Source organism: Bos javanicus, chromosome 17, assembly GCF_032452875.1.
Source record: "Bos javanicus breed banteng chromosome 17, ARS-OSU_banteng_1.0, whole genome shotgun sequence".
In the NCBI taxonomy this organism is placed as follows: domain Eukaryota; kingdom Metazoa; phylum Chordata; class Mammalia; order Artiodactyla; family Bovidae; genus Bos; species Bos javanicus.
The window spans coordinates 64507105-64521079 of NC_083884.1; the positions used below are offsets into that span (position 1 = coordinate 64507105).

The 13975-nt window shown below is 48.5% G+C and overlaps 1 protein-coding gene across 4 annotated transcripts in view; it reads right to left on the bottom strand.

The window, feature by feature from the left end:
• Window positions 1–13975, bottom strand: part of ACACB (acetyl-CoA carboxylase beta) — a 115794-nt gene that overhangs the window by 79851 nt on the left and 21968 nt on the right. Inside the window, exon 1 of one of the 4 annotated variants that reach the window (XM_061385115.1) lies at window positions 4348–4605. The exons of the other annotated variants lie outside the window; for them this stretch is intronic. Within the exon in view, the coding sequence (XP_061241099.1) occupies window positions 4348–4445 (98 nt within the window). The 5' untranslated portion in view covers window positions 4446–4605. Of the gene's footprint in view, window positions 1–4347; window positions 4606–13975 lie in introns of those variants that run through there. 4 annotated transcript variants of the gene reach the window in all.

Consider the following 13975-nt stretch of genomic DNA (forward strand, 5'->3'; position numbering starts at 1 on the left):
TTATAGTCTAACTCACATCTGTACGTGACTACTGGAAAAACCACAGCTTTGACTAGATGGACTGTTGTCAGCAAAGTGATGGCTCTGCTTTTTAATACGCTGTCTAGGTTTGTCTCAGCTTTCCTTCCAACCAGATTTCTTTTAAGTTCGTGACTGCAGTCACCATCTGCAGGGCCCCAAATGTCAACAGTGCCACTGCTGAGACATCCCAGCAGATTAGAGCGGTCCTTCCAGGCTTTGAATCAGAATCTACTACTTATGACCTGGGGAGTCAGGGGAAAGTTGTTTCCACACTTTGTGCTTTGGCTCCTGATAAGAAACGCAAACATTCAAAATCCTAATGGGGGACTTCCCTGGTAGTCCAGAGGTTAAGAATTTGCCTTCATATGCAGGGGATGGTGTGATCCCTGGCTGAAGAACTAACACCTCATGTGTCATGGGGCAACCAGAGGTCCCGCTCACTCTAGAGCCCATATGCCACAACTAGAGAACCTGGCCCTCTACGATGAGAAGCCCGAGCTCGGCAGTAAGAGCTCATGTATCAAAACTAAAGAGAAGCCTGTGCACATGCCACAACAAAGACCCAGCACAGCCCGTCCCCAAAAAACTGATGCCCGGTCTACTAATCAATCAGCATCTCTAGGGGTGGAGGGATTGACGGGGGACTCAGGCATCTACAGTTTTCAAAAGCCCCCCCAGGAAATTCTAATGTGCACGACGCAGGAGTGAGACCCACCAACAATCAACAGGTCAACATGGGCAGCTGGCCGTGGTGCTGAGCCAGATTCCCTTAGCAGTGATGTCACCATGGGGTATTGTGGGACTCACTGAAGACCAGATTCTTCTGCCTCCTGGCCCTCAACTTTATCTCATTCTATTCCACTCAAGACTCCTCTTGAGCAGCTCTTCTCCAACCACTCTGACCCACATTCATTCATCTGTTCTCTGAACTCTAGTCCTGTTTGCACACCAAAGGATGCTGGCTGGCATTTGGGACCTTGCCTTCCTGCTAGTTCTGGCTCCTCAGTAGATCATCTAGGCCTTCAGGACAGGATTACAAACACCTCACAACTCCCCAGGAATCTTTTGCAACCGAATCCTGTCATCACTGTTATCAGCTATGCAAATGTCTGTGCTGACTCAGGACAGCACTCAAAACCCCAAGTTCTGTGCATAAGAAGTCTGGAAAGTCCAGTTAGGATCAGCCTCAGGGACAGATGAGGAAACCAAGGTTCAGACGGTGGATGACACTTGCTAAAGGTTACACAGCTCAGTGGCAGAGTGGGGCTGTCTATCTTCATCTTTTTAGCGACTCTAAGCTAAGAGAGGATCCATGCAGTGACCCAAGAAAGCACCTTCATAGTGGCTCATAGATGGTAAAGTGTCTGCCTGCAATGCGGGAGACCCAGGTTCAATCTCTGGGTTGGGAAGATCCCCTGGAGAAGGAAATGGCAAACCACTCCAGTACCCTTGCCTGGAAAATCCCATGGAGAGAGGAGCCTGGTAAGCTACACTCCATGGGGTCGCAAAGAGTCAGACACAACTGAGCGACCTGACTTTCACTTTTCACTTTCATTATTATATACACTGTGATCGCATGGTCTTCTGAACTTGCCAGGACAATTCCAATTTTTTGCAAGTTCACTCCTTTGGATTAAAGTATTTGTGAAAGCTATTCTTTTGGATTAAGGTGTGGTTGGATGGCATTATCGACTCAATGGACATGAGTCTGAGCGAAGTCCAGGAGATAGTGAAGGACAGGGAAGCCTGGCACACTGCAATCCATGGGGTTGCAAGGAGTCAGATATGACTTAGCGATTAAACAACAATAAACAACAAAAGTTATAGGTTAAGGACTTCCCTGGTGGTACAGAGGTTAAGACTCCACCCTCCCGATGCAGGGGGCCCGGGTTCAACCCCTGGTCGGGGAACTAGATCCTGCATGCTGCAACTAAGAGCCTGCATGCTGCAATGAAAACCCAGTGCAGTGAGAAAAACGAAAAGAGTTACAGGCTAAAGTTTTTGTGGTAATAGGGAAAAAAAATATATCCTCTCCAGACTACCTGTTACTCTAGGATTTGAGTGTTTTGGCTGGACAGGTTAGATTAGGGCTCCAAATGTGGAAAAATGTAACTCCCATACTCCCCAAAAAACTTAGTGTATAAGAATGACTGTGACCCAAATCTGGGAGCCCTGCCCTTCTGCGGGCCCTCTGCTCAGACACACTCTGAGCCCTTCAAGTCTCTCTGAAGGCTCTGACAGTCTGCTCTGCAGAAGGACCAAAAAACTGGAGGGTCAGCCTCCCTCCTGGAGGAGTGGCTGCACGTCTGGGACACGTCTCTTGCTCTCTCTGAAGCCCACAGCTGAGAAATCATCAACCACTGAGGTCCTTCTGGCTCTAGGAGTCCTTACTTTCCTGGTGTGCTCACCAGCCACAGTCACTAGCTGCCAGCGAGTCCTTTAGTCTTCTGGCTAGTCCAACATGAGGAAGGGCTGACATTTAGAGTCTGTTCACGCACATCAAGCATTCGAACATGGCTGCCCATGGACAGCCCTTTGCGCAACAGCCTGAGTGTGAATCCTGGTTATCCTCTCACCAGCCCCGACAGCCTCAGTTTCCTCATCTGTAAAATGGGGGTGACAGCACCCACTGAGTGTCCCATGGTGGTGATGCAGACCTGGCATGAGCTCACACATACAGAGTGTTCAGTCTGGTATCCTGAAAGCACCCCATAGAGGAAGCACTTAATTACTGTTGCCCCAGGGGGCCGTGATTTTGAATTACTAAGAAAACACCTGCTTTCCCCACTAGATCAAGAGTTCCCAGAAGGCAGAGCTCAGGTTTCCCAAACATTTCTGGGTCCCTTCCCGTTTCCAGATGCAGACCTTACACTCGGGAGATATTCAAGGAATGTTTATGGGCCAGATGGATATATCCTGGGAAGAGAACAAGTGATAGAGACTTAGCTATGAAGCTGTCTTTTGCTCTGTTGGTTATAATACGAAAAAGGGAGAAGGAGCCCAAATATCCATTCTTTGTAGGAGATTATACATTTTAAAGTGTATCCATTTAAAGGAACACAATGGATCCCTTCTGCATGTTGCAGAACAAGGGTCGGCAAATGTTTTCTGTCCAGGACTGGATAGTAAATACTTTAGGTTTTAGAGTCTAGACAGTCTCTATTCCACTACTAAACTCTGCCCTTGAAGCACAAAAACAGCTATATATGTTCCAATAAAACCTTATTTGTAGACACTGAAATCTGAACTTCATGTAATTTTCACAACTCACCAAATAGTATTCTTCTTTTGATTTGTTTCAGCCATTCAAAAGTTATAAACTATTCTTGGGACTTCCCTGGTGGTCCAGTGGCTAAGACTCCATGCTCCCATTGCAGGGGCCCAGGTTCGATCTCTGGTCATGGAACTAGATCCTATATGCTACAGCTAAAACATCTCATGTGCTTCAACTAAGACTCAGTGTAGATAGATAAATAGAGAAGGAAAGAAAGGTAAAAACTATCCTCTGCTCACAGGGTACACAAAAACAAACTGTGGGCCACAGCCTGCTGAGCCTGGTGGTAGAATACTTATCAAAGAATGAGACATAAAATGAAAATGTGAGTTATGGTATAGTATGTTCAGTGTGATTCGAGTTCATCTGCACACACACACAAAGGCTGCAAGACTATATAGCAACTGTTAATAAAGATCAAGTGTGGGGCAGAAGTACGGTTGAGTTTGTTCTTCCTTTTTCGCTTATCTATAATTTTCTGAATTTTGAACAACGAACATAATTATCATCACTTTGGTAATTTTAAAAAAAGCAATTAAAATGAGACAAAAAAAGAAATGAGATAAAACAAGTTGGCACCAAGGGCTCAGGCACAGAAATGGCAGCGCTCATCTGCTTAGCAAACAACCTTAGATGGGATGCCTGCCCAGGGGCACGCGAGTTCCCCCCTGGGCTTCACGATCACGAGGCTTCTAAAATACCTACCGTGTGCAACCATCATCTTTATCAAGGCTAAGGGGAGGACGAGGCGGAAAGCTCGGCCTCCGCCAACCTGTCAGCTAGAGGCACCTGTGCGCTCCTGCGCTGCCTCTTCCAATCAGCATCACTGCCAAAACTGCCTCCACTTCAAATGCCAAGCCGAGCTAGCGTCTTCGAGGAGGGCTCCATCTCCCCAGCTGCCAAACTGAACCGGCGTTTCTTTGGGTGCGGGCGGGGAAGACGGGGTGGTGCAGCTGGTCTTCACTCGGGGCAGGGAGCTGGGGGGTGGGGTGGGAGGGACTTGGCACAAGCTTATAAAAGATAACGGTCATTATATTGGAAGACTGACTTACTTTACTTTGCGGTCAGGGGAACAGACCTTGCACTTGGCAGGGCTCATGTTGACCGTCCTGCCGCTCACCAGGCTGCTCTTGGGACGCAGAGCATGCATCCCCGAAACTCGTGAAGCAGACCCCGGTCCTGGGGCCCGGCCAGGTCGTGACAGGGAGGCAGAGGCGCTGTCCTAGAGACCCTCGGGCCGAGTGGCGCACCAGCCTGCAGGAGCTCAACTCTGCGCCTGACTTCTCCATCCTGAAAAGCGTCTGGCACGCGAGTGTCAAGGGTAGACGCGCCTGCCAGGCCCCGCCCCCAGGCGGGCCCCGCCTTCCGGGCAGGCCCCGCCCCCATACCGGGCCCCGCCTCCCGCCTCCAGTCCCGGGACTCAACGCGGACCCCGCCCTCTCCCCACAGCGTCAGGTGCCCCTCCACCTCCCCCTGCCCAGCCAGCAGCCAGCCGCGCAGCCACCGCTGACCTTGGGCGCCCGGAGCTTGCGGCCCGAGAGTTTAAAAGAATCTCGAGGCTCCCCAGTTCTTCCGACTGGAGTAGAACAATTCCAGGATAGCAATCCCCTACACTCGGGCAGCTGGGAAAAACTCTCAAGCAATTCATGTCCTGGAATACGCACATAGTAGAGAAGTGGTGGAAAATAGGGATTCTTTAAAATGTGAGTCCAATGTCACCTCGGTGCCTGGTAAAAGCCCCCGGAGTCAAAGTCAACTTTGGGCTTCCAAGTGCCGGCTTTTGCTTATTCTTTCATCTATGCTACCAGACACATGTCTGCTCCATGCCTCCTCCCTACCCACCCACCTCTCCTCCCCACCCCCATCCTCCCACCCCCTCCCCCGTGATCGTCTGGCACACACTTGGAACCACCTGGGTCCCCAGCTAAAATGAGGGCCTCCAAGACAGGAAGGACGCAGCTGCCCTGTGACCCTAAGTAAGTTTCCTTCTAAGACATGTACAGGGTGCTCTTTGGTGCCTTTGTCTCATTTAATCATGGCAACAGCCCTACTGGTTTTATTTCCTATCATTATACAGATAAGGAAAGAGGATGCAGAGATAGAATTTATACAGGTGCTGGGGACTTGGACCCGGACAAACTGATTCCAATTAGAATGAACGAATGAATGCTTCTCCAAGTAGTTGAAAGGACCCAAAACACTGCCTAGCAAACACTGCAATAACAATAAATGTAACTTATGTTGATAGCAAACCAAAAAATTAAAAATAAACAGTGTGCATGCTCAGTCTTGTCCTATTCTTTACAACCCCATGGACTGTAGCCTGCCAGGCTCCTCAGATACAAAAAGACAATAACACCCAGCTGCCATTTCTGAAGAGCTGGGAGCAAAAAGTGGGTGTCAGGATTAAAAGCAGGGTATTATGCATGCCCCCTGCACACAACCCCACAGAGGGCTGGGCAGACCACCTAAGCCACCTCTCCAACCTGACCCCTGGACACACCTCTACCCTCCCCCCACATAAGGAATGAGTTCGCCCCCCTCCTGGGGGAGCAAACAAAGGAACCTGTTACTTGTTTTCTCTCCCTCCTGCAGCCGGCAGCGGCTGCCGGCACTTCAGCCCCAATAAAGCCTTGCCTGAACTTCTTGTCTGGCCTCTAGTCAGTTTCTATTGATTGAGAAAGGCCAATAACCCTGGTTGGTAATACTATCTCCTAACTCTTCCCATTGGGCTTCCCTAGTGGCTCAGATGCTAAAGAGTCTGCCTGCAATGCGGGAGACCTGGGTTTGATCTCTGGGTTGGGAAGATCCCCTGGAGGAGAGCATAGCAACTCCAGTATTCTTGCCTGAAGAATCCCCATGGACAGAGGAGCCTGGTGGGCTACAGTCCATGGGGTCGCACAGAGTTGGACATGACTGAAGCGACTAAGCACAGCACAGCACAACTCTTCCCATTAATGGAAAGAACAAGTTAGAAGGAGGCTGGAGGTGCCTTTCCTGGGGCCCAGGTTAAGCGGAAGCATCAACACTGGGAGTTCGAAGACCACTTTCTGATCTGCATCTGCTGAGGGTCTGGGTTTGAATGGCTTTGGGGGTCTTCCCAGCCTATGCTGGGAGGCCTCGGGGAGACCCCGGAACCTTTCTGGGCTTCAGCTTCTTATATATGTAGTGAAATGACTGGTTCGCTTTCTCCTCCCCATCACTTTTATACTGTTTTGTGAGTAAACATCATTAAAACGTCTTATAACAATATTTTCAGCAGAAAGAAAATGTAGAAGAAGATATAAATGACCCATAATTGTACCACACAAAGACAATGATTACTATTTGGAGACACTGCTTAGTCTCTTCAGACACACACACTTATTAAGAATGAGCAGTTTCTTTCTTTCTTTTTTTTTTTTTTTTTTGCCACAACACATGGCTTGTGGGATCTCAGTTTACCAACCAGGGATCAAACCCATACCTTGGCAGTGAAAGAGTTGAGTACTAACCATTGGACCACCAGGGAATTCCCTCGAACGTTTTTTGTGCTTACTATGCACCAGTAAATATTCTAAGCATACTACACACACATGTCCACAATCCCTCACCAGAAATCCCCAGGGCCCAATGTATTTTGGAATTGGGGAATTTTTTTTAGGAAGGTAAGCCTTATATGACACATTATGGTGTTAATATTTCACCAGAAGAAGGCATAAATATTCACACAAAGTGGGATAAATGAAGACCAAAAATAACTGGGCATCTATGCAAGGCAGGTTTTGATAAGTACATTCACAGCCAGTTTATAAACTTAAGTTTCATAACTTTAAATTTTAGGACTCAGTTGTATGATCCTGAGCCTGCCCCATTCCACTCAATCCACACATGCATTCCCAATGTGGGAACATTAGGGTAACATGCTAGTAAGAGGTGGCTTTGAACCTAGGATCTTAGCCAAGGTCCATTGTGTACTAACCACTTTGCTGCTTGTCACGAACCCATGGGATTGCCCCATAACCTTCATTTCACAGTATAATAAGTAAGGAACTATTTTGCTACATCATGTAACGTTCTCATCAGCTCTGTTTCAAATGGTTGCATGAGATTCCGACCCTTAGGGGAACTGTTTTCAAGTCCAAGGAAAGGTCAGGTTCCAACTCTTGGCCTGAGATGAACCCAAAAGGAAAGGGACAGGAGGGGAGCCCAGGAGGAATCCACACAGTTGTTTTCCTTTTGTCCAGGAGGGCTGGGTCTGTGCCATCCAAAGCAACAGCCGCCAGCCACAGGAGGCTATTTAAGTTCATTAAAACTTAAATTAAAAACTCAGTTCTGGGAATTCCCTGACAGTCCAGTGTGCTAAGGGTGCAGGCTCAATCCCTGACTGGGGAACTGAGATCCCAAAGCTGCATCATGAGGCCATAAAAAAATAAATAAAATTCAGTCCTTTAGTCACACCAGGCACACTTCAAGTGCTGAATGGCTGCCATACTGAACAGCGGAGTTCTGGAATATTCCAGAACCAACCTGGCAGAAAGTTCTATTGGACTGTTCTGGTTTGGCTTGAAAGTTGCCTCCTCTAAGAGCTCTTACCTGACCTGACCACATTTCTCTAAAATAGATCCCCATGGGTATTTATTCTGTACCCTGTTTCCTTCCTGGCATTGAACACACTTGGAAACTAACTTAGCAGTTTACCTATTTATTTGCACATTTCCAATCTTCCTGCTAGGATATTCTATCTTATTTCCTGCTGGAACCATTGTGCTAAATGCATCTCTCCATCCTTCTTCCTTAGAAGTCGCTTAGAACCAGCTCATTGGACATCCAGGTCTAACAATGTCTGATGCTTATCCATTTGAGTAACTTGGTTTAATAAACTGCTTTTCCCTAATCCCTGCTGAAATTGCCACAATGAGGGAAAGAACGGGGTCTGGAGGGGAGAGGATATTGGAGATTACCGGAGAACACACTGTGATACAATAGAACCTGAGTCCTGCTGTCTAGCAGACCTGGCCCTGAAACCTGGCTCTGCCACTTCTGAGCTGTGTGATTTTAGAAAAGGTACTTTGCCTCTTTTTTAAACCATTTTTTAAAATTGAGGTATAATTTCCCTGATGGCTCAGATGGTAAAGAATCTGCCTGCAATGCAAGAGACCTGGGTTCAACCCCTAGGTTGGGAAGATCCCCTACAGAAGGGAATGGCAACCCACTCCAGTATTCTCGCCTGGAGAATCCCATGGACAGAGAAGCCTGGCAGGCTACAATCATAGAGTCGCAAAGAGTTGGATATGCCTGAGTGGCTGACATTTTCATAGTCGATTTACAGTGTTGTGTTAGTTTTTTGTACACCAAAGTGATTCAGTTATACACATATACTTTTTCAGATCTGTTTCCTTTATAGGTTATTACAAGATATTGAATTATTCTCTGTGCTATATAGTAGGTCCTTGTTTATCTATTTTAAATATATAGCATGCGTGAGTGCTATGTTGCTTCAGTTGTGTCCAGCACTTTGCGTGTATGCATACACACACACACACACACACACATATATATATCTTGTCCAGCTCTTTGCAGACACATATATGTTAATCTCAAACTTCTAACTTATATCCTCCCCTGCTATCCCTTTTGGTAACCATAAGTTTGTTTTCCATGTCTATGAGTCCGTTTCTGTTTTGTAAGTTCATTTGTATCCTTTTTTTTTTAGATTCCACATATAAGTGATATCATAAGATATTTGTCTTTTTTCTGTCTGACTTACTTCACTTAATATGGTTATCTCTAGGTCCATCCATGTTGCTGCAAATGGGCTTATTTCATTATTTTTTAAAATTTATTTTATTTATTTTGCTGCATTGGATCTTAGTTATGGCATTCGTGATCTAGTTCCCTGAGCAGGGATCGAACCCAGACCCCCTGCATTGAGAGGGCTGAGTCTTAGCCACTGGACCACCAGGGAAGTCCCTGTTTCATTGTTTTTTTAAAGCTGAGTAGTATTTATTTCACCTCTCAGAGCCTCAGTTTTCTCATCTGTAAAATAGGGATCCATTGCCAGCATTGTACCGTGTTTATGAAGGATAAATGGGTAATTTGCATAAACTATAGGTAGAAGTAGGTAAGTTCTGGGTAAATTTGAGTGCTGGCTGAAGTGGGTGCTGGTGGGAAAGGGGCTGGGGAGGAATCTACTTCTTATTAAGCACCTACTGTGTACCAGACTCTGCATACTTTATAAACATTATCCTGTTTAATTTTACAGATGCAGCACTGGGGCCAGGACAGCTGCTGCACCCCGTCCAGGGTCACGCAGTGGAGGGTGACAGAACCAGAGTAGAGCTCAGCTCTGAAGTCTGGCCGTTTCTTTAACCTCTCCAGAAACTCAAAACTGCCTTCCCCTAAAGATCATCAGTTAGGGAATATTTTCTTTCTCACTTCCAGTAACCAGGGTTAAAAGTTAAGCTCACCAGAAACATGGTGCCTATGGAAGAGGCTGTCTCCTCATCCAGCTTTCCCTCATTTGACAGTGTATACACATGATGTGCTTAAAAGTGAAGGAGGAAACAGAACAGGCTCTATCTTGAAAGCAGGACTCCATCTTGGGCTGGACTGTGGACTTTGAGCTATATGCCCAGTAACTATGGAAACGACACACCAACTGGAAAACCAGGCCCCCAGAAGGAAGAGCCCCAGGGCTCTCCATCGCTAAAAGAATACCCTAATTTTCTGTGTAATCGAATAGAATCGTACATTCTATTATGCTTAATGGGGTATGACCACAAGCCTATTGATAATTGTGCACTGTGGGCACCCCACTCCAGTACTCTTGCATGGAAAATCCCATGGACGGAGGAGCCTAGAAGGCTGCAGTCCATGGGGTCGCTAAAAGTGGAACACGACTGAGCAACTTCACTTTCACTTTTCCCTTTCATGCACTGGAGAAGGAAATGGCACCCCACTCCAGTGTTCTTGCCTGGAGAATCCCAGGGACGGGGGAGCTTGGTGGGCTGCCGTCTATGGGGTCGCACAGAGTCGGACACGACTGAAGCGACTTAGCAGCAGCAGCAGCAGCACCAACTATCTAGGCTTAAGGCATATGAATCACGGGTTAACTTTGATTGCATCTTTCTTTTTCCTGTGTTCAGACTATTCAGGGACCCTTATACACTTAGGGTATATAAGGTTTTCACAAAAACTGGTTGGGGTCCTTGGCGAAGAGGAGACTCTGCCCTGGGCCCGCAGGTGTAATAAACTGCACTCCAATATCTGCATTGTCCTTCTGAGTGAGTTTGTTTCCCGGAACGCGTGGCTACAACATTTGGTTCACTGCCCAGGAAACTCCTCACTTTGAGGAGACAAGTCCAATTTGGGACTACTCCGAGGCCTTGTGGCTTGAATCTTCTAGAGGGAGGAAGGCGCCCCACCCTTCTGGAAGGATTCTGCTTCTCAAGGCCCGGACCTCTCACGTTAGCAGGTAGTGGATGGCAGCAGGGGAACTGAGCGCTCAGGTGAGGAGGAACCCACCCGGCAGGGTGGAAGAGGGGGCCTGATCACCCCTCTGGGAGGGATTAGAAGGGGCACAGACCCACAGGAGCCTGGAATAGGCAGGTGGCAGCAATTGCTTGGCGCACAGGTCGATGAGCGTGCTAGGGCTTAGGAAGGAAATTTGTGAAGGTCATTCAGGAGGTGTGTGCACGCCGTCTCGGGGAAAATTATTACCAAGCAATCGCCAGGGGATTTTTAGGAGAAGAAACTTGGTCTTTGTGTGCTCGTATTCTACACTCCCCTAGGAGGTGTCCTCTCTGCTGTGAAATTCTTGACCCCCTCAGAATTGTCAGGCTAGAAGGAGGGGGATACATAAGTGAGTATGAATTGGCTTTTCCAGAGATGGCCTGGGACATGGGATATTTAACCCATCTGTGTTTTCATCCACACCTGATCAAGCCCACCAAGGCAGAACAGACTCTAAGGGAGAAACAGTCTTGGACCACCTGGTGTTCTGGTTCGGCCATGCTGACTGGCAGGTGAAGACATGCGGATCCCGATCCCCCTTCTCCCTCTGGGATCAGGCAGGATTTGGACGAGGATGACCTGCCCTCCCCCATACTGGACGATGATGCGCCCGCCACCCAGTGCTCCACCAGGACCGGAGGCCGCCTTAACACCCGACCCAGGGCCAGGTGAAGTTCCTGCAGCAGCCGCTGCTCCTCCGCCAGGTCTCCCAGAGGTCATAGAGCTGCCACCTCGGCAGGCTCTGATCCCGGTGGTAGAAGCCTCTAGCCAACACTTCCAGGATCTGGCTCCAGCCAAACCACCCAAGCTATACCCGCCTCTCCTCTCCCAGTGAGTACTGACAGGAAGGGGAAAGGAGACACCAGAATCAAACAGAGGCTGCGCTCCTCTAAGGAGCCAGAGGAAAGGGCCCCCACTACAAATGCCCCTCAGAGAGTTACAGCAGCCTCCGGTTCAGGGGACAGACGGCCACCACCAGTAGCTCCACCGTAGCCTATTATTACCAGATTAGGCTAATGGAGACTATTTTTCGAACCCACTGCCCTGCATCGGATGACATAATCCAACTACTCGTCTCCCTCTTCAGCACTGAGGAGAGACACAGGATCCTAACTAAGGCCAGAAAATGGTAAAGAGCGATGGCACCTGAGGGTACTGCAAACCCGCTGCGGTGGGCAGAACCAGCCACCCTGACGAGAGGCCCAGTGGGGACTGTAACACAGAGGAGGGAGGGGCCACCTCAAGAGATACCAGGCGGCTATTTTACAAGGTCTCAAGATGGGGGCCCGAAAAGCTACGAGTATTGCAAAACCCTCCAGATGTGATTCTAAGGGAAAGCGAATCACCCTCTGAGTTCTCCAAAAAGACTGTGCGAGGCCTATAGACCCAGCCAGAGACTGCTGGGTCTCAGATGGTGATAAATGCAGCCTTTGTATCTCAAGCCTACCCCGAAAATGTCAGATGGGGGGGCACCAAGTGACTCAGGAATTTTTAAACATCTCTGAATGCCCAGTACCTTTGTTAGGAAGAGACTTGCTGTCTAAATTGGGGGCACAAGTGACCTTTCGCCCCACGAAAGGCCCACTGTTCGAGTGGGCTCAGCCACCTATTTACTCTTCCTCTCGGTAACCCCTCAAGATGAATGGAGGTTGCACGATCTCCGGGAAGGGAAACTGGACGGGCTAAACAGTTGAGAGAGAAAGTTGACTCAACAATTCCCTGAGATCTGGGCAGAAGACAACCCCCACCTCCACCCACCGCCCCAGGCTTGCAAAACAAGTCCCACTGGTAATAGAACTCAAACCCGGTACAATGACGTCAGCACGCGCCGTGGGCCTGCCAGACCTTGCTAAGCCATTTACTCTTTATGTGACTGAAAAGGACAAGGTGGCTATGGGAGTGTTGTCCCAGATTATGGGAACTTGGGACAGACCAGTGACTTATCTCTAATCAGCTGGACAATGTTGCCACTGGGTGGCTGGGAATCTTATGGGTAGTTGCTGCAGTTGCCTTACTGGTCTGGGAGGCAACCAAGCTGACTTTGGGCCAAGATTTGTTCGTAAAAGTCCCGCATGAGGTCAACACTCTCCCGCAAGGGGACCCCCATAAATGGCTGTCAACATCCCGGATTACTCAATACCAGGGACTGTTATGTGAGAACCCCCATGTTACTACTGAGCCTTGTCAGGCCCTGAATCCGGCCACTCTCCTTCCTGTGGGAGAAGGTGGGCCCTCACATGATTGCGAGGAAATATGCCAGCAGACCTGACTTGAGAGACCAGCCAATCCCGGACCCAGATTGGGTCCTGTACACCAAGGGCACCAGCCTGGTGAGACAAGGACAATGACGGGATATGCAGTTGTCATGGAAGAAACCATCGCTGAGGCTAGCTCTCTGCCATTACACTGGTCCGCTCAACAGGCCGAACTATATGCTCTAATCCAGGCCCTCCAGCTGTCAAAAGGGAAGAAGACAAACATTGACACAGACTCCAGGTGTGCTTTTGCCACACTACAGGGCTCTGTATAAGGAGAGAGGCCTTTGACAGCTAGTGGAAAAGATATTAAAAATAAGGAAGAAATTAAGACCCTATTAGATGCTGCCTGGGAACCAGAAAGGGTTGCAGTCATACACTGCTGAGGACGTCAAAAAGAGGATACCCCCCGGGCTCAGGGAACAGACTGGCAGATAAGACCACTAAACAAGCAGCCGAGGGCTTGGGGGTGACAAGTGAAGCCCCTATTAAAGCTCATTTTGGCGGAGCTGCCTGGGCTAACGCTGGACTCTCCAAAATACAATGAAGCCCAAAACCAACTAGCCAAAGCAGAAGGAGCCATCAAGACTGAAAAGGGATGGTGGGAATTGCCAGGTGGCCAATTATTGGTACCGGAGGAGCTGGCACCCACTCTGGTAAGCCAAACACACCAAGCGACCCATCTAGGCCGTGATAAACTGGAAGAGCTAGTTCGAAAATATTTCTTGGTTCCCTGCCTCTCTTCCCTAATGCAGGACAGAATCTCAGAACTGTACTGCCTGCTCACAGGTCAATGCTGCCTCTCGGCATGGACAGAAACCTCCAGGGATTCAGCTAAAAGGCATGCTGCCTTTTGAACACCTGGAAGCGGACTTCACTGAAATGAAACCTCACCAACACTACCATTACCTGCTGGTCATGGTATGTACGT